General features: G+C 50.9%; 1 protein-coding gene across 1 annotated transcript in view; it reads right to left on the bottom strand.

Annotated features, from left to right (window-relative positions):
* Nucleotides 1-18,918, bottom strand: part of PSMD13 (proteasome 26S subunit, non-ATPase 13) — a 67,520-nt gene that overhangs the window by 43,586 nt on the left and 5,016 nt on the right. Inside the window, exon 4 of the mRNA XM_075325180.1 lies at nt 2,066-2,121. Within this exon, the coding sequence (XP_075181295.1) occupies nt 2,066-2,121 (56 nt within the window). The remainder of the gene's footprint in view (nt 1-2,065; nt 2,122-18,918) is intronic.

Below are 18,918 nucleotides of genomic sequence, written 5' to 3'. Positions count from 1 at the left end.
CTGGACCTAACTGTATACTGTACTGTGCAATGGTAAACTGTATACAGTACATATGTACAGAAAGTTACCTCCAGAGCGGGTCAGAACGTGGTGAAAGGACAGAACCGGAAGTGTGCACAGTGGGGATTTGCTCTTATTGCAAAGCATCGCTCTTAGGCCCTGTGCGCACTGGAAAATGGAATTTTCTCAAGAAAATTCGGCAGGCACTGAAAGATTACCGCACCCGCGGTAAAAAAACTGCGGCAAACTGCACCCGAAAACCGCATGCGGTTTGCCGCGGTATTGTTCGCGGTATTGCCGCGTGCAGGTTGGTACATGTGCTTTATTGCATTCAATGCAATAAAGCACATTGAAAAGAAAAAAACCCAAAACAACCATTTCCTTCTGAGATAGATAGATAGATAAGGCTACTTTCACACATCCGGTTTTTGCTCTGCGGCACAATACGGCGCTCTGCAAAAAAACCGCAACCGTTTTTTTTCCCGCCGGTTGCAGGTTTTTTTTGCATAGACTTACATTAGTACCGTATTATGCCGCATGGGCTTGTGTTCGGTCCGGTTTTTGCCGCATGCGGCAGATTTAGCCGATGCCGCAGCCGGATGGAACGTTGCCTGCAACGTTTTTTGCTCCGGCAAAAAAAAAAACGCATCGCGCCGCCGCATGCAGTTTCTTCCACTGCGCATGCTCAGTAGCGTGCCGCAACCGGAAAAAAACGGACGGGCCGCATGTAAAAACTTATGCAAAGGATGCGGTGTTTTCGCTGCATCCGTTGCATAGGTTTCACAGCCGGCTTGAGCCGCACTGCTCAAACCGGATGTGTGAAAGCAGCCTAAAGAGACAGATAGAAGAATAGATAGAGGGATAGATAGAGGACAGATCGCTGCATTTCCCACGGTCGGCAGTGAGTTCACATTACCGGCCGTGGGAAATGACCTCTGCTGTCTCGCTGCGAGGCTGCATTCATTCAGCGCTGTGTGTCAGTCGCGGCTGGATGTAAGCAGCGCAGGACCTGTGGATTACGTCGGAGCTTTGTTTCGGGAGGGGTTAATAAAAGGGTGAACGAGGCTTATTTGTGTTTTATTTAAAATAAAGGATTTTTCGGTGTCTGTGTTTTATTCACTTTACTTACGGGTTGATCATGTCAGCTGTCACATAGACGCTGCCATGATCAAGCCTGGAGTTAATGGCGGTGATCCGCCACCATTAACCCCTTGTATTAGCTTGACTGCCACTGCTACACGGCAGCAAGAAGAGCCGGGGACACTCCGGTGCTGCCACATAATGGATGCGACAGTGCCGGGGCAGCTGCGGCTGATATTCTCGGCTGTGGGAGGGGGAGTGAGGCGGGGGACATTAACCCTGCCCCTCTCCCTCCCCAGCCTGAGAATACTGGGCCACCGCTGTGTGCTTACCTCGGCTGGACGGTAAATATACAGCGGAGCCCACGTGTTTTGTTTTCTATATTTCCGTTTGATTTCTGTGTGTTCTATATGTCTGTGATGTGTGTGTATTCTATGTCTGTGTCTGATGTGTGTGTGTTTACTTTCTGCTCCGCTTCCTCTTCCTGTCATAATGACATCACTTCCCTGCAAAACCGCAGACAAGTGATGTACATTACCAGAGGTAAACCGCGAAATACCGCAGGGAATAATGCAGGAAAACGCAGTAAACTGCACAGAATTTGCTGCCTGCGTTATTCCCTGCGGGATTTCACGATTACATGGCAGTCAATGGAGTGAAATCCCGCAGCGACGTGCGGAAAAGAATTGACATGCAATTGTTTTTGCTGCGGGAATCCCATAGCAAAACATGCAGCTGTCAAAATCTGCATTGTGCGCACACGATTTTTTTTTTCCCATAGGTTTTGCTGGTGAATCACTGCAGAGATGTTATGAACATTTTCTGCAGCGAAACATGAAGCAAATCCGCGCAAAATCCGGTAAGTGCGCACAGGGCCTAAAACCAAGTTACAAATTTGTAAGAAGCTTTGCTTGCCTTGCAAAACGCTCTCAAACCAAGGTACTCTTATTCCAAGGTTCCACTGTATATGTGTGCATTTCCTTACCTGTCATCTGTCGCACCACATGTAGGATTATCTCAACCAGAGATAAGGGGTTAATTCTGAAACAATAGAAAATATAAACCTATGAGACCTGTTCATTGATTAAGAAACATGACAGTGAATTTGATTATTGGTGGCGAAATCTTATTTTTCAATAAGCATAGATAAACATGGCTGTTATGTTCCTTATTTAAATAACCTGAGGCGCAGTAATGAGGACACCTTAAAATGACAGACCGGTAATAATTTCCTATAAACTCTACATAAATCCTCCACTGTGGAGGGCTAGATCATATGCAGAACTGCGGACAGAGGCAGGGAGCTACCTGTCTAGCCTATTTGTGCCTTTTCTGGGATAGAAAATGGACCCGCATTCAAGCCTGTTTTTCACGCTAGTCCACAAAAATAAGTAAATTAACCCCTTAAGGACGAAGCCAGTTTTGTACTTAATGACCAGGCCATTTTTTGCAATTCTGACCAGTGTCACTTTATGAGGTCATAACTCTGGAACGCTTCAACGGATCCCGGTGATTCTGACATTGTTTTTTCGTGACATATTGTACTTCATGATAGTTATAAATTTAGAACGATATTTTTTGCTTTTATTTGTGAAAAAATCAGAAATTTGATGAAAAGTTTGAAAATTTTGCAATTTTCAAACTTTTAATTTTTATGCCCTTAACCCAGAGAGTTATGTCACACAAAACAGTTAATAAATAACATTTCCCACATGTCTACTTTACATTAGCGCAATTTCTGAAACAAAATGTTTTGGGGTTAGGAAGTTAGAAGGGGTCAAAGTTCATCAGCAATTTCCCATTTTTTCAACAAAATTCACAAAACCATTTTTTTAGGGACCACATCACATTTGAAGTGACTTTGAGAGGCCTAAGTGACAGAAAATACCTAAAAGTGACACCATTCTCAAAACAGCACGCCTCAAAGTACTCAAAACCACATCCAAGAAGTTTATTAACCCTTCAGGTGCTTCACAGGAACTAAAGCAAAGTGGAATGAAAAAAAGCAAAAAATAAAATTTTACCTAAAATGTTGCTCTACCCCAAATTTATTCACTTTTAGAAGAAATAACACAACAAAATGAACCCCAAAACTTGTTACCCACTTTCTTATGAACGCGCCAATACCCCACATGTGGTCAGAAACCTTTGTTTGGACAAATGGGAGGGCTCGGAACAGAAGGAGCAATATTTGAATTTTGGAAAGCAAATTTGGCTGAAATAGATTGCGGGCACCATGTTGCATTTACATGTCCGCCAAGGTACCTAAACAGCAGAAACCCCTCACAAGTGACACCATTTTGGAAACTAGACCCCTTAAGGCTTCTATCTAGGGGTATAGTGAGCATTTTGGATCCACAGGTACTTCACAGATTTTGATAACGTTACGTTGTCACATTGAAAATTTTCATTTTTTTCTCAAAAATGTTGCTTTAGCATCAATTTTTTCACTTTTTCAAGAGGTAATTCCAAAAATGTGACCCCAATGTTTGTTACCCACTTTTTTATGAGCGCGGTGATACCTCACTTGTGGTCTGAAACCTTTGTTTGGAGAAATGGGAGGGCTTGGAACGGAAGGAGCAATATTTGAATTTTGGAAAGGAAATTTGGCTGAAAAAGATTGCGGGCACCATGTCGAATTTGGAGGACCCCTAAGGTACGTAAACAGCAAAAAAACACCACAAGTGACCCCATATTGGAAACTAGGCCCCTCAAGGAATTTATCTTGATGTTTGGTGAGTACCCTGAACCCCCAGGTGCTTTACAGAAGTTTATAACGTTGAGCCATGAAAATAAAAAAATAAAATTTTACCACAAAATTGTTACTTCAACCAGGTAGCTTTTTTTTTCACAAGGGTAACAGGAAAAAAATCACCATGAAATTTATTGCGCAATTTCTCCTGAGTTTGTTGATATCTTGTATGTGGTGGAAATCAACTGTTTGGGCACACTACAGGGCTCAGAAGAGAAGGAGTGCAATTTGACTGCAAAATTGGCTGGAATCAATAGCGGACGCCATGTTGCATTAGGAGAACCCCTGAGGTGCCTAAGCAGTGGAGGTCCCCCACAAGTGACCCCATTCTGGAAATAAGACCCCTCAAGGCTTTAATCTAGGTGTATATTGAGCATTTTGAATCCACGAATACTTCACAGAATTTGATAAGCTTAGGTTGCCATATTGAAATTTTCATTTTTTTCACAAAAATGTTGATTTAGCGACACATTTTTCACTTACTTTTTCAAGAGGCAACAACAAAACGTGTACCCCACAGGTTGTTATCTAATTTCTTGTGAGCGCAGGGATACCACACATGTGGCCAAAAACCTTTGTTTGGATAAATGGGAGGGCTTGGAATGGAAGGAGCACCATTTGAATTCTGGAAAAGTTGAAATAAATTGCGCGCACCATGTCACATTAGCAGGGCCCCTTGGGCACCTATACATCAGAAACCCCCCACAAGTGACCTCATTTTGGAAACTGGACCCCTCAAGGATTTTATTCAGGAGTATAGTAAACATTTTGAATCCACAGGTACTTCACAAAACTGTTGCTGTAGCAAAAAATTTCTCACTGTTAAGGGGGCTTTACACGCTGCGACATCGCTAATGCGGAGTCGTTAGGGTCACGGAATTGGTGACGCACATCCGGCCGCATTAGCGATGTTGCTGCGTGTGACACCGATGAGCGATTTTGCATCGTTGCAAAAACGTGCAAAATCGCTCATCGGTGACATGGGGGTCCATTCTCGATTATCGTTACTGCAGCAGTAACGATGTAGTTCGTCGCTCCTGCGGCAGCACACATCGCTATGTGTGACGCCGCAGGAACGAGGAAGCTCCCCTTACCTGCCTCCCGGCCGCTATGAGGAAGGAAGGAGGTGGGCGGGATGTTCCGGCCACTCATCTCCGCCCCTCCGCTTCTATTGGGCGGCCGCTCAGTGACGTCACTGTGACGCCACACGGACCGCCCCCTTAGAAAGGAGGCGGTTTGCCGGTCACAGCGACGTCGCCGGGCAGGTAAGTATGTGTGACGCATCTGCGCGATGTTGTGCGGCACGGGCAGCGATTGCCCGTGCCGCACAACAGATGGGGGCGGGTACCCACGCTAGCGATATCGGGACCGATATCGCAGCGTGTAAAGTAGCCTTTAGGCTATGTGGCCATGATCCAGCGACACGGCGTCTAGTACCCAGTGTCAGCCTCCTGCAGAAATGTGAGTGTTGTCCACGGGAGAACGCAGCTGCCCATGCCCACGATTTGGATTCATGCTGCTGTGGACTTTAGTTCTATTCTACCTGCAAAGAACACTCATCTCCGCAGCATAAATTGACATCCTGAGGCTCGGGAAGCTGCGCCACAGGTCGATTTATGCTGCGGAGAAAAGAAACACAGTGGGCACGGGATTTCTAAAAATCCTGCCACTGTGCTTCTACTGCACAACGCAGCGTTATGGACGCAGGGAAAACACTCTGCGCCCAAAATGTTGCAAACCCTGATTGTGGGCACACAGCGTAAAATGCTACAATGGATGAATGGATAGATGTCAAACATATATAACGTCCCACCCCCCTGCATATTCTAAGCTGGCGCCCTTTAGTGCCTTTCATGTGACACTAAAGGATGCCTAGCCTTGTATTTAGCCCAAAAAAAAAAAAAAGAATTAAAATAAATGACGTGGGGTCCCCCCTATTTTTGATAGCCAGCTAGGGTAAAGCAGACAGCTGTAGCCTGCAAACCACAGCTGACAGCTTCATCTTGTCTGGTGATCAATTTGGAGGGCTCCCCAAGCTGTTTTTTTTTTTTAATTATTTATAAATAAATAATTAAAAAAAACAAACAAACATGGGGTCCCCCCAAATTAGATCACCAGCCAAGGTGAAGCTGACAGCTGGGGTCTGGTATTCTCAGGATGGGAAGAGCCACGGTTATTGGACTCTTCCCAGCCTAAAAATAGCAGGCCGCAGCCGCCCCAGAAGTGGCGCATCCATTAGATGCGCCAATTCTGGCGCTTCGCCCCAGCTCATCCCGCGCCCTGGTGCGTTGGCTAACGGGGTAATGAATGGGGTTGATACCAGGTGTGTAATGTCACCTGGCATCAAGCCCAGCAATTAGTTATGTCACGGCGTCTATCAGATACCCGACATAACTAATTGACAGTAATAAAAAAAAAATTGACAACAAAAAAAAATTTATTTGAAAAAACACTCCCCCAAACATTCCCTGATTGACCAATTTATTGAAAAAAAAAAAAAAAAATCCACAATAATCCATTTGGATGTCCCACGTCGCCTCTGGACCTTCTAGAATATGGGGGACACGTTCAGGGAACGTATCCCCCATTTTCTAGGAGGGCAGACCCTCCATTTGAGGAGAGTGGGTGCAAAGAATCTGCACCCACCCTCCCTGGGTCACAGCTGCAGAGTGCGAGCAGCCAGCGTCCTGAACACAGGAAGCTGACAGCTGCGCTCTGCACATGTGACCGGAGTCTGCTGAGAAGGAGCCGGAGGAGGGGGCCACGGGGGATCAGAGCTGCGACAGGTATGTATGACACCGGGGGACACCGGGGAACACCAGGGGGGGGGTAGGGGGGATCCCGGCAGGGCCTGGGGAGCAGGTTTCTGTCGTATGTGTTATGGCACATACGACAGAAACCATAGGAACAGTGGAAATGCGGCCGGCGCGCTGCTGTGATCGCCGGTGCGCGCGGCCATCTTGGATTTTCGGGAGGGGGTTGGGGGTCGGGGGGGGCACTTTGGGGACACCGGGGGACCGGAGGGAACCGGGAAAAAGATTTATCTCCCATCTGGCATGTTTGATCATGCCAGATGGGAGATAAATCATTTTTTACCGGCGCGGTCATTTACTATAACTTGATGATCGGTATACGGTGTATACCGGTCATCAGGTGAGCGGGGACCGGAAAAACCGGCCCGAATCATGATCTCCAGGGTCTCAGCTACCCCCGGCAGCTGAGAACCCGGAAATTTTCTGACTCTGGGGGGCGCTAGACCCTTTTTTCCGACCGCCGTTAAAAAGCGGCGGATCGGAAAAAGTACCCTTATTTACCGCCGTTAAAAGGCGTATCGGCGGTCGTAAAGGGGTTAATGAATATCAGTCTTCTTCTTTGCGGTTCATGCATCTACTCAAATGAATGGGCTGCTGAAAAACAGCTGTCACTCAGAAACAATCTCCGTCAGTAAGTGCTGTTCATATTTTACTGTATAATGGGTAGGAGATGCTCGGGTCTATTATTATTTATTTCATATTCTTTTGCATATGAGAAAAGAAGGGAATTTTGTTTACTTACCGTAAATTCCTTTTCTTCTAGCTCTAATTGGGAGACCCAGACAATTGGGTGTATAGGCTATGCCTCCGGAGGCCGCACAAAGTACTACACTTAAAAGTGTTAGGCCCCTCCCCTTCTGCCTATACACCCCCCGTGCTCCCACGGGCTCCTCAGTTTTGGTGCAAAAGCAAGAAGGAGGGAAAGAAGGGAATTTTGTTTACTTACCGTAAATTCCTTTTCTTCTAGCTCCAATTGGGAGACCCAGACAGTGGGTGTATAGCTACTGCCCTCTGGAGGCCGCACAAAGAACTACACTTAAAAGTGTAAGGCCCCTCCCCTTCTGGCTATACACCCTCCCGTAGGAGTACGGATTCCTCAGTTTTAGTACCAAAGCAAGAAGGAGGAAAGCCAATAACAGTTTCAAAAACAAATTCAATCCGATAACATGATCGGAGAACTTAAGAAACAACATGAACAACATGTGCACCCGAAAAACGAAACCCTAAGAACAAATAGGGCGGGTGCTGGGTCTCCCAATTGGAGCTAGAAGAAAAGGAATTTACGGTAAGTAAACAAAATTCCCTTCTTCTTTTTCGCTCCTAATTGGGAGACCCAGACAGTGGGACGTCCAAAAGCAGTCCCTGGGTGGGTAAAAAGATACCACATGAACGGGCTGTCAAACAGCCTCTTCCTACAGGTGGGCCACCGCCGCCTGAAGGACCTGTCTACCTAGGCTGGCATCTGCCGAAGCGTAGGTATGCACTTGATAGTGTTTGGTAAACGTGTGCAGACTCGACCAGGTAGCCGCCTGGCACACTTGCTGAGCCGTAGCCTGGTGTCGCAATGCCCAGGACGCACCCACGGCTCTGGTAGAATGGGCCTTCAGTCCAGATGGAATCGGAAGCCCAGCAGAACGGTATGTGTGAAGAATTGGTTCCTTGATCCACCGCGCCAGGGTGGATTTGGAAGCTTGCGATCCCTTATGCTGACCAGCGACTAGGACAAAGAGCGCATCAGAACGGCGTAGAGCCGCTGTGCGAGAAATGTAAATCCTGAGTGCTCTCACCAGGTCCAACAGATGTAAACCCTTTTCAAATTGGTGAACTGGATGCGGACACAAAGATGGTAAAGTGATATCCTGATTGAGATGAAAGGAAGAAACCACCTTGGGAGAAAACTCTGGAATTGGACGCAGTACTACCTTGTCTTGGTGAAACACCAGGAAGGGAGATTTGCAAGATAACGCCGCTAGCTCGGACACTCTTCGAAGAGACGTGACCGCCACGAGAAAAACTACCTTTTGTGAAAGCCGAGAAAGGGGAACCTCTTTCAAAGGCTCGAAAGGCGGCTTCTGGAGAGCAATGAGAACCCTGTTCAGATCCCAGGGTTCCAATGGCCGTCTGTAAGGAGGAACGATATGACAAACTCCTTGTAGGAAAGTGCGTACTTTAGAAAGCTGTGCCAAGCGCTTCTGAAAGAATACGGATAGCGCGGAGACTTGACCCTTAAGAGAGCTAAGCGACAAGCCTTTTTCCAACCCAGACTGCAGGAAGGAAAGAAAAGTTGGCAATGCAAATGGCCAGGGAGAAAACCCTTGAGCCACGCACCACGCTAAGAATATCTTCCACGTTCTGTGATAGATCTTAGCTGAGGATGGTTTTCTAGCCTGTCTCATCGTGGCAACAACTGCATGAGATAAACCTGAGGCCGCTAGGATCCAGGACTCAATGGCCACACAGTCAGGTTCAGGGCCGCAGAATTCAGATGGAAAAACGGCCCTTGAGACAGCAAATCTGGACGGTCTGGTAGTGTCCATGGTTGGCCTACCGTGAGATGCCACAGATCCGGGTACCACGACCTTCTTGGCCAATCTGGAGCGACGAGTATGGCTCGATGGCAGTCGGACCTGATTTTCCGGAGAACTCTGGGTAACAATGCTAGAGGTGGGAACACATAGGGGAGTCGGAATTGCGACCAATCCTGAACCAAGGCGTCCGCCGCCAGTGCTCGGTGATCGTGAGACCGTGCCATGAAAACTGGGACTTTGTTGTTGTGTCGTGACGCCATCAGATCGACGTCCGGCGTCCCCCAGCGGCAACAGATCTGCTGAAACACGTCCGGGTGAAGGGACCATTCTCCTGCGTCCATGCCCTGGCGACTGAGAAAGTCTGCTTCCCAGTTTTCCACGCCTGGGATGTGAACTGCGGATATGGTGGACGCTCTGCTTTCCACCCACGTCAAAATCCGTTGGACTTCTTGAAAGGCTTGGCGACTGCGTGTTCCCCCTTGGTGGTTGATGTACGCCACCGCCGTGGAATTGTCCGACTGAATCCGAATCTGTTTGCCTTCCAGCCATTGTTGGAAGGCTCGCAGGGCAAGATAAATTGCTCTGATTTCCAGAACATTGATCTGCAGGGTGGACTCCTCCAGAGTCCACATCCCCTGAGCCCTGTGGTGGAGATACACCGCTCCCCACCCTGATAGGCTCGCATCCGTCGTGACCACTGCCCAGGACGGGGGAAGGAACGACTTTCCCTGTGACAATGAGGTGGGGAGAAGCCACCAACGCAGAGAGTCCTTGGCAGTCTGAGAGAGGGAGACAGTCCTGTCGAGGGACGTCGATTTCCCGTCCCATTGGCGTAGAATGTCCCATTGTAGAGGGCGCAGATGAAACTGCGCGAACGGGACTGCTTCCATTGCTGCTACCATCTTTCCTAGGAAATGCATGAGGCGCCTCAGTGAGTGCGACTGGCTCTGAAGGAGAGATTGCACCCCTGTCTGCAGAGAGCACTGCTTGTCCAGTGGAAGCTTCACTATCGCTGAGAGAGTATGAAACTCCATGCCAAGATAAGTCAGAGATTGGGTCGGGGTTAGATGAGACTTTGGAAAGTTGATAATCCACCCGAAACTCTGGAGAGTGTCTAGTGCCACCTTTAGACTGTGTTGGCATGCCTCTTGAGAGGGTGCCTTTATAAGCAGGTCGTCTAGATACGGGATGACCGAGTGACCCTGCGAGTGCAGGACAGCTACTACTGCTGCCATGACCTTGGTGAAGACCCGGGGGGCTGTTGCCAGACCGAAAGGTAACGCTACGAACTGCAGGTGTTCGTCGTGTATGACGAAGCGTAGGAAACGCTGATGCTCTGGTGCGATCGGCACGTGGAGATACGCATCCTTGATATCTATTGATGCTAGAAAATCTCCTTGAGACATTGAGGCTATGACGGAGCGTAGGGATTCCATCCGGAACCTCCTGACTTTTACGTGTCTGTTGAGCAACTTTAGATCCAGGACGGGCCGATACGATCCGTCCTTTTTTGGGACCACAAACAGATTGGAGTAAAAACCGTGACCTTGTTCCTGAAGAGGGACGGAGGTCACTACTCCTTCCGCTTTTAGAGCGGCCACCGCCTGCAACAGAGCATCGGCTCGGTCTGGTGGGGGAGAAGTTCTGAAGAAACGAGTTGGCGGACGAGAACTGAACTCTATCCTGTACCCGTGAGACAGAATATCCCTCACCCAACGGTCTTTGACGTGTGACAGCCAGATGTCGCCAAAGTGGGAAAGCCTCCCACCGACCGCGGGTGTGGGAATCGGAGACCTCAAGTCAGGAGGACGCCGTTTTGGCAATGGTTCCTCCGGCTGCCCTTTTTGGGCGTGACTGAGACTTCCAAGAATCTGAGCGTCTCTGGTCCTTTTGAGTCTTTTTTGACGAGGCGAATTGGGACCTGCCCGGTCCTCGAAAGGACCGATAACCAGACTGACCCTTCCTCTGTTGGGGTCTGTTTTGTCTGTGTTGCGGCAAGGATGAGTCCTTACCCTTGGAGTGTTTGATGATTTCATCCAAACGCTCTCCAAACAATCGGTCACGAGAAAAAGGCAAATTGGTTAAGCACTTCTTGGAATGAGAATCTGCTTTCCAATGTCTCAACCACAGGGCCCTACGCAAAACAACGGAGTTGGCTGACGCCACTGCCGTGCGGCTTGTAGCGTCAAGAACAGCATTAATCGCGTACGACGCGAATGCCGCCATTTGCGAGGTCAATGGTGCTACCTGCGGGGCAAATGCACGTGTGACGGAGTCAACTCGCGCAAGCCCGGCTGAGATAGCTTGGAGTGCCCATACGGCTGCAAAAGAAGGCGCTAATGACGCTCCAATCGCTTCATAGATGGATTTCAGCCAGAGCTCCATCTGCCTGTCAGTGGCATCTTTAAGTGCCGCTCCATCTTCAACTGCAACCAAGGATCTAGCTGCAAGCCTGGAAATTGGAGGATCCACTTTTGGACACTGGGTCCAACCCTTGACCACCTCAGGGGGAAAAGGATAGCGTGTATCTTTAAGCCGTTTAGGAAAACGCCTTTCAGGATAGGCGTGAGGTTTCTGGATTGCGTCTCTAAAGTCAGCGTGGTCCAGAAAAGTGCTTAAAGTACGCTTAGGGTATCTGAAATGGATTCTCTCGTGCTGTGAAGCTGACTCCTCCACAAGAGGAGCTGGTGGGGAAATATTTAACATCTTATTGATGTTAAATATAAGATCATTAACTATGGCGTCCCCATCTGGTGTATCTAGATTGAGAGCGGTTCCAGGATCAGAAGCCTGATCAGTTACGTCCGCCTCATCACCCATAGAGTCATCTCGCTGGGATCCTGACCATTGAGATGAATGTGAAGGCCCGTCATAGCGAGCCCGCTTAGGCTGCCCGGGGCCATCGTCCGCAGAGTCCTTGTCTGGGTCTCCCCGGCTCCCCTCTGCAGCTCAGCGTGTCAGCTAGGAATGGCTGCCGGCTTCTGTGGAGAGGGGCGGTCCGTGGGAGTTCCCAAACAAAAGTGCGGGAAACAGCGTCCCCTCTGTGCCGATTGTGAGGGCTGGAGTATGTAAAAACGACTCCAGCCCTCAGCGCTGATGCCCTGGCCAGCGTCCCGCCCCTCTGCTGACTGGCAGGTCTGGGGGCGGGAACGAACGGGAGCAGGCCGCAAAAGCCGGGGACTCGAGTTATCAGCGCGGCCGCCGTAAAAGCGCGGGCCGCGCTGAAGTCCCCGGCGCACCACAAGTGCCAGCCGCGCCGCAGTCCCAGCGGCCGGCATGACCGATTTCTATATGTGGCAAGCGTCCCGCCCCTCTCCTGACTGGCAGGTCCGGGGGCGGGAACGGACGGAAGCAGGCCGCAAAAGCCGGGGACTGGAGTTATCAGCGCGGCCGCCGTAAAAGCGCGGGCCGCGCTGAAGTCCCCGGCGCACCACAAGTGCCAGCCGCGCCGCAGTCCCAGCGGCCGGCGCGACCTATTCCTGGAAGTGTGCCTGCTTCAGCTAAGCTGAATGAGGCCATGGCACAAGCGCCGTAGCGCTGATGTCCCCCGGCGCACTACAACACCCAGCATGCTGCGGTGTGAGCGCCTGCACGGGGACACAGAGTACCTTGAGGATGCAGGGCCATGTCCCTGATGTACTCCGCTCCATCCAGCATCTTCTCCAGGGGCTGTAGATGGAGCCCGGTCTCAGTGCCTGGAGACCAGTAAATCCCACTTCACCCAGAGCCCTGTAAAAAGGGATGGGGAAGGAATCAGCATGTGGGCTCCTGCCGCCGTACCCGCAATGGGTACCTCAACCTTACAAACACCTCCGACATACAGTGGGGTGAGAAGGGAGCATGCTGGGGACACTATATGTGTCCTCTTTTCTTCCATCCGACATAGTCAGCAGCTGCTGCTGACTAAAAACAATGGAGCTATGCGTGCGTGTCTGACCTCCTTGCGCACAAAGCTAAAACTGAGGAATCCGTACTCCTACGGGAGGGTGTATAGCCAGAAGGGGAGGGGCCTTACACTTTTAAGTGTAGTTCTTTGTGCGGCCTCCAGAGGGCAGTAGCTATACACCCACTGTCTGGGTCTCCCAATTAGGAGCGAAAAAGAAATAATTAGAAACTGGTTTAAAGTAACTTCAATCCGAAGGAAACTCGGAGAACTGAAACCATTCAACATGAACAACATGTGTACACAAAAAAACAGGGGCGGGTGCTGGGTCTCCCAATTAGAGCTAGAAGAAAAGGAATTTACGGTAAGTAAACAAAATTCCCTTCTTCTTTTTCGCTCTATTGGGAGACCCAAACAATTGGGACGTCCAAAAGCAGTCCCTGGGTGGGTAAAATAATACCTCGTAAGAGAGCCGTAAAACGGCCCTTTCCTACAGGTGGGCAACCGCCGCCTGAAGGACTCGTCTACCTAGGCTGGCATCCGCCGCAGCATAGGTATGCACCTGATAGTGCTTCGTGAAAGTGTGCAGGCTCGACCAGGTAGCCGCCTGACACACCTGTTGAGCCGTAGCCTGGTGCCTCAAAGCCCAGGACGCTCCCACGGCTCTGGTAGAATGGGCCTTCAGCCCTGAGGGAACCGGAAGCCCAGCCGAATGGTAAGCTTCGATAATTGGCTCCACCGAGCCAGGGTTGATTTGGAAGCCTGTGATCCTTTACGCTGGCCAGCGACAAGGACAAAGAGTGCATCCGAGCGGCGCAGGGGCGCCGTACGAGAAATGTAGAGTCTGAGTGCTCTCACCAGATCTAACAAGTGCAAATCCTTTTCACATTGGTGAACTGGATGAGGATAAAAAGAGGGTAAGGAAATATCCTGATTGAGATGAAAAGGTGGATACCACCTTAGGGAGAAATTCCGGAACCGGACGTAGAACCACCTTGTCCTGGTGAAAAACCAGAAAAGGGGCTTTGCACGACAACGCTGCTAGCTCAGACACTCTCCGAAGAGAAGTGACTGCTACTAGAAAAACCACTTTCTGCGAAAGTCGGGAGAGGGAGATATCTCTCATTGGCTCGAATGGTGGTTTCTGAAGAACCATCAGCACCCCGTTTAGATCCCAGGGTTCTAACGGCCGCTTGTAAGGTGGAACGATGTGACAAACTCCCTGCAGGAACGTGCGTACCTGTGGAAGTCTAGCTAGGCGCTTCTGGAAAAAACACAGAGAGCGCTGAAATTTGTCCCTTAAGGGCACCGAGCGACAAACCCTTTTCCAGTCCAGATTGAAGGAAGGACAGAAAAGTGGTAATGCAAATGGCCAGGGAGAAAAACCCTGAGCAGAGCACCACGACAGGAAAATTTTCCACGTCCTGTGATAAATCTTGGCGGACGTTGGTTTCCTAGCCTGTCTCATAGTGGCAATGACCTCTTAAGATAATCCTGAAGACGCTAGGATCCAGGACTCAATGGCCACACAGTCAGGTTGGGGGCCGCAGAATTCAGATGGAAAAACGGCCCTTGAGACAGCAAGTCTGGTCGGTCTGGTAGTGCCCACGGTTGGCCGACCGTGAGATGCCACAGATCCGGGTACCACGACCTCCTCGGCCAGTCTGGAGCGACGAGGATGGCGCGGCGGCAGTCGGCCCTGATCTTGCGTAACACTCTGGGCAACAGTGCCAGCGGAGGAAACACATAAGGGAGCTGAAACTGCGACCAATCCTGAACTAAGGCGTCTGCCGCCAGAGCTCTGGGATCTTGAGACCGTGCCATGAACGTTGGTACCTTGTTGTTGTGCCGGGACGCCATGAGGTCGACGTCCGGCACCCCCCAGCGGCAACAGATCTCCTGAAACACGTCCGGGTGAAGGGACCATTCCCCTGCGTCCCTGCCCTGGCGACTGAGATAATCTGCTTCCCAGTTTTCCACGCCTGGGATGTGAACTGCGGATATGGTGGAGGCCGTGGCTTCCACCCACATCAAAATCCGCCGGACTTCCTGGAAGGCTTGTCGACTGCGTGTGCCGCCTTGGTGGTTGATGTATGCCACCGCTGTGGAATTGTCCGACTGAATTCGGATCTGCTTGCCTTCCAGCCACTGCTGGAACGCTTTCCGGGCAAGATACACTGCCCGAATTTCCCGAACATTGATCTGAAGCGAGGACTCTTGCCGGGACCACGTACCCTGAGTCCTGTGGTGGAGAAAAACCGCTCCCCACCCTGACAGACTTGCGTCCGTCGTGACTACTTCCCAGGATAGAGGACGCAGGTGAAACTGCGCGAAAGGGACTGCTTCCATTGGTGCCACCATCTTCCCCAGGAAGTGCATGAGGCGCCTCAAGGGGTGTGACTGGCCTTGAAGGAGAGATTGTACCCCTGTCTGTAGTGACCGCTGCTTGATCCGCGGAAGCTTCACTATCGCTGAGAGGGTATGAAACTCCATGCCAATGTATGTGAGCGATTGGGTCGGTGTCAGATTTGACTTTGGAAAATTGATGATCCACCCGAAACTCTGGAGAGTCTCCAGGGTAGCGTCGAGGCTGTGTTGGCATGCCTCTTGAGAGGGTGCCTTGATCAACAGATCGTCCAAGTACGGGATCACCGAGTGACCCTGAGAATGGAGGACCGCTACTACAGTAGCCATAACCTTGGTGAAAACCCGTGGGGCTGTTGCCAGGCCGAATGGCAGTGCCACGAACTGCAGGTGTTCGTTTCCTATGGCGAAGCGCAAGAAGCGCTGGTGCTCTGGGGCAATCGGAACGTGGAGATAAGCATCTTTGATATCGATCGATGCAAGGAAATCTCCCTGGGACATTGAGGCGATGACGGAACGGAGGGATTCCATCCGGAACCGCCTGGTCTTTACGTGTTTGTTGAGAAGTTTCAGGTCCAGGACAGGACGGAAGGACCCGTCCTTCTTTGGGACCACAAACAAGTTGGAGTAAAAACCGTGGGCCTGTTGCTGAAGAGGAACAGGGACCACCACTCCTTCTGCCTTCAGGGTGCCCAGCGCCTGCCGAAGAGCCTCGGCTCGCTCGGGAGGCGGAGAGGACCGGAAGAATCGAGTCGGGGGACGAGAGATGAACTCTATCTTGTAACCGTGAGAGAGAATGTCTCTCACCCAGCGGTCTTTTATTTGTGGCAGCAAGGTGTCGCAAAAGCGGGAGAGCCTGCCACCGACCGAGGATGCTACTAGAGGAGGTAGAAAGTCATGAGGCAGCCGCTTTGTTAGCGGTGCTCCCAATGGCCTTTTTAGGACGTGACTTAGACCGCCATGCATCAGAGTTCCTTTGTTCTTTCTGAGACCTTTTGGACGAGGAGAATTGGGACCTGCCCGCGCCCCGAAAGGACCGAAACCTCGACTGCCCTCTCCTCTGTTGGGAGAGGTTCTGCTTGGGCTGGGGTAAGGATGTATCCTTTCCCTTGGATTGTTTGATGATTTCATCCAGGCGCTCGCCAAAGAGCCTGTCGCCAGAAATTGGCAAACCGGTTAAACGCTTTTTGGAAGCGGAATCTGCCTTCCACTCCCGTAGCCACAAGGCCCTGCGGACTACTACCGAATTGGCGGTCGCAACTGCCGTACGGCTCACAGAGTCCAGGACAGCATTCATAGCGTAAGACGCAATTGCCGAGGTCTGGGAGGTAATGGAAGCCACTTGTGGCGCGGCCGCTTCAATTTTCGCTTGACCTGCTGATATAGCTTGTAGCGCCCATACGGCTGCGAATGCTGGGGCAAAAGAAGCTCCGATAGCTTCATAGATGGATTTCATCCAGAGCTCCATCTGCCTGTCAGTGGCATCTTTAAGCGAGGCCCCATCTTCCACTGCAAGTATGGATCTAGCCGCCAGTCTGGAGATTGGAGGATCCACTTTGGGACATTGAATCCAACCTTAAACCACTTCCGGGGGAAAAGGATAACGTGTATCCTTAAGGCGCTTAGAGAAACGCTTATCCGGAAAAGCATGGTGATTCTGGATTGCCTCTCTGAAATCAGAGTGGTCTAGAAACATACTCTGTGTACGCTTGGGGAACCTGAAGCGAAATTTCTCCTGCTGAGAATCAGACTCCTCCGCCGGAGGGGCTGAGGGAAGAATATCCAGCAACTGATGAATGGATGCAATAAGATCATTCACTATGGCGTCCTCGTCTGGAGAATTAAGATTGAGAGCGCTCCCAGGATCAGAATCCTGATCAGCTGTTTCCGCATCATCAACCAGAGAATCCCCCCGCTGAGACCCTAAACAATATGATGTCGAGGGAAATTCTAAGCGGGCCCGCTTAGACGATCTGGGGCTAGGTTCTAAGTCCGAACCCTCCGTCTGGGATGTATGAGATACCCCGTGAGGACATTGTTGGTCCAACTGAGGGGGGTCAGGGAACAATGATTCAACAGAGTCCCTTTGCTGAGATACCGGTCTGGACTGCAAGGCTTCTAGTATCTTAGCCATAGTCTCATAGAGTTGATCCTTAAAGGCTGCAAACTCAGTCCCCGTCACCTGGACAGTGTCAACAGGTGGCTCCCCCTGGGCCCCTCTTAGCAGAGGATCCGGCTGAGGAAGTGTCACAGGGGTCGAACACTGTACACAATGAGGGTCAGTGGAACCTGCCGGTAGCTGGGTCTTACATGCGGCGCAGGCAACATAATAAGCCTGTGTTTTGGCACCCCTGCCGTTTATGGGCGCCATGCTATAGTTTTCCCTGAGTAACACAATAGGGTATATAGCCAGAAAGAACTGTGCTCATACAGTGTAAATTATATACAGTACACAAATAATGTACCAATACAATACAGCACCATGGGGCTAGCACCACATGTGCTGCTTACCAGCCGCCTAAGCGGTTGTGAGGCCACCAGAGACCGTGTCTGGGTCTCCCATGAATATGTCCCTCTCTGCAGCGTCGGTGGAGCTGACAGGAATGGCTGCGGCGTCCTGACGAGCTGAGGAAGCTGTGGGCGTGGCCTAGAAAGAGCGCGAAACGGGCGCTCATACTGTGCACAGTGAGGGGAGTGGAGCATGTAAATCATACTCCAGCCCTCCTTGCTGCTCGCTCCGTGCAGCGTCCCGCCCTTCCCCTGCCTGTCAGGGCTGAGGGCGGGAGAAAAAAAGGGAAACTAGGCCGCAATGAAGCCGGGGACTGTAGTAATAAACGCGGCCGCCGTAAAAGCGCGGTCGCGTGAAAGTCCCCGGCGAACTACAAGTCCCAGCCGCGCCGCAGTGTCCCGTGGCAACGGCGGTCAGTGCGGTAGCCCTTACATATAAACACACTCAGCGACGCTGAGTGTGTAATGGCACATATAGACCCGGTCAGCGCCGCGGTCCCCGGTGCACTAGCACACCCAGCAAAGCTGAGGTGATGCCGTGCGCGGTCCCCATAGGGATACAGAGTACCTTTAAGATGCAGGGCCATGTCCCTGAACGGTATCGGCTCCTATCCATCAGGCTCCACAGGAGTTGTGGATGAAGCCCGGTCTCAGTGCCTGGAGACCGATAGGATCCCACTTCACCCAGAGCCCTAAGGGGGATGGGGAAGGAAAAACAGCATGTGGGCTCCAGCCTCCGTACCCGCAATGGATACCTCAACCTTAACAACACCGCCGACAAAAGTGGGGTGAGAAGGGAGCATGCTGGGGGCCCTATATGGGCCCACTTTTCTTCCATCCGACCTAGTCAGCAGCTGCTGCTGACTAATCTGTGGAGCTGTGCTGTGCGTGTCTGACCTCCTTCGCACAAAGCAAAAACTGAGGAGCCCGTGGGAGCACGGGGGGTGTATAGGCAGAAGGGGAGGGGCCTAACACTTTTAAGTGTAGTAC

Source organism: Anomaloglossus baeobatrachus, chromosome 10 (assembly GCF_048569485.1).
Source record: "Anomaloglossus baeobatrachus isolate aAnoBae1 chromosome 10, aAnoBae1.hap1, whole genome shotgun sequence".
NCBI lineage: Eukaryota > Metazoa > Chordata > Amphibia > Anura > Aromobatidae > Anomaloglossus > Anomaloglossus baeobatrachus.
Note: the sequence above shows the minus strand (reverse complement) of the source record. Positions and strands in the feature narration are given on the sequence as shown.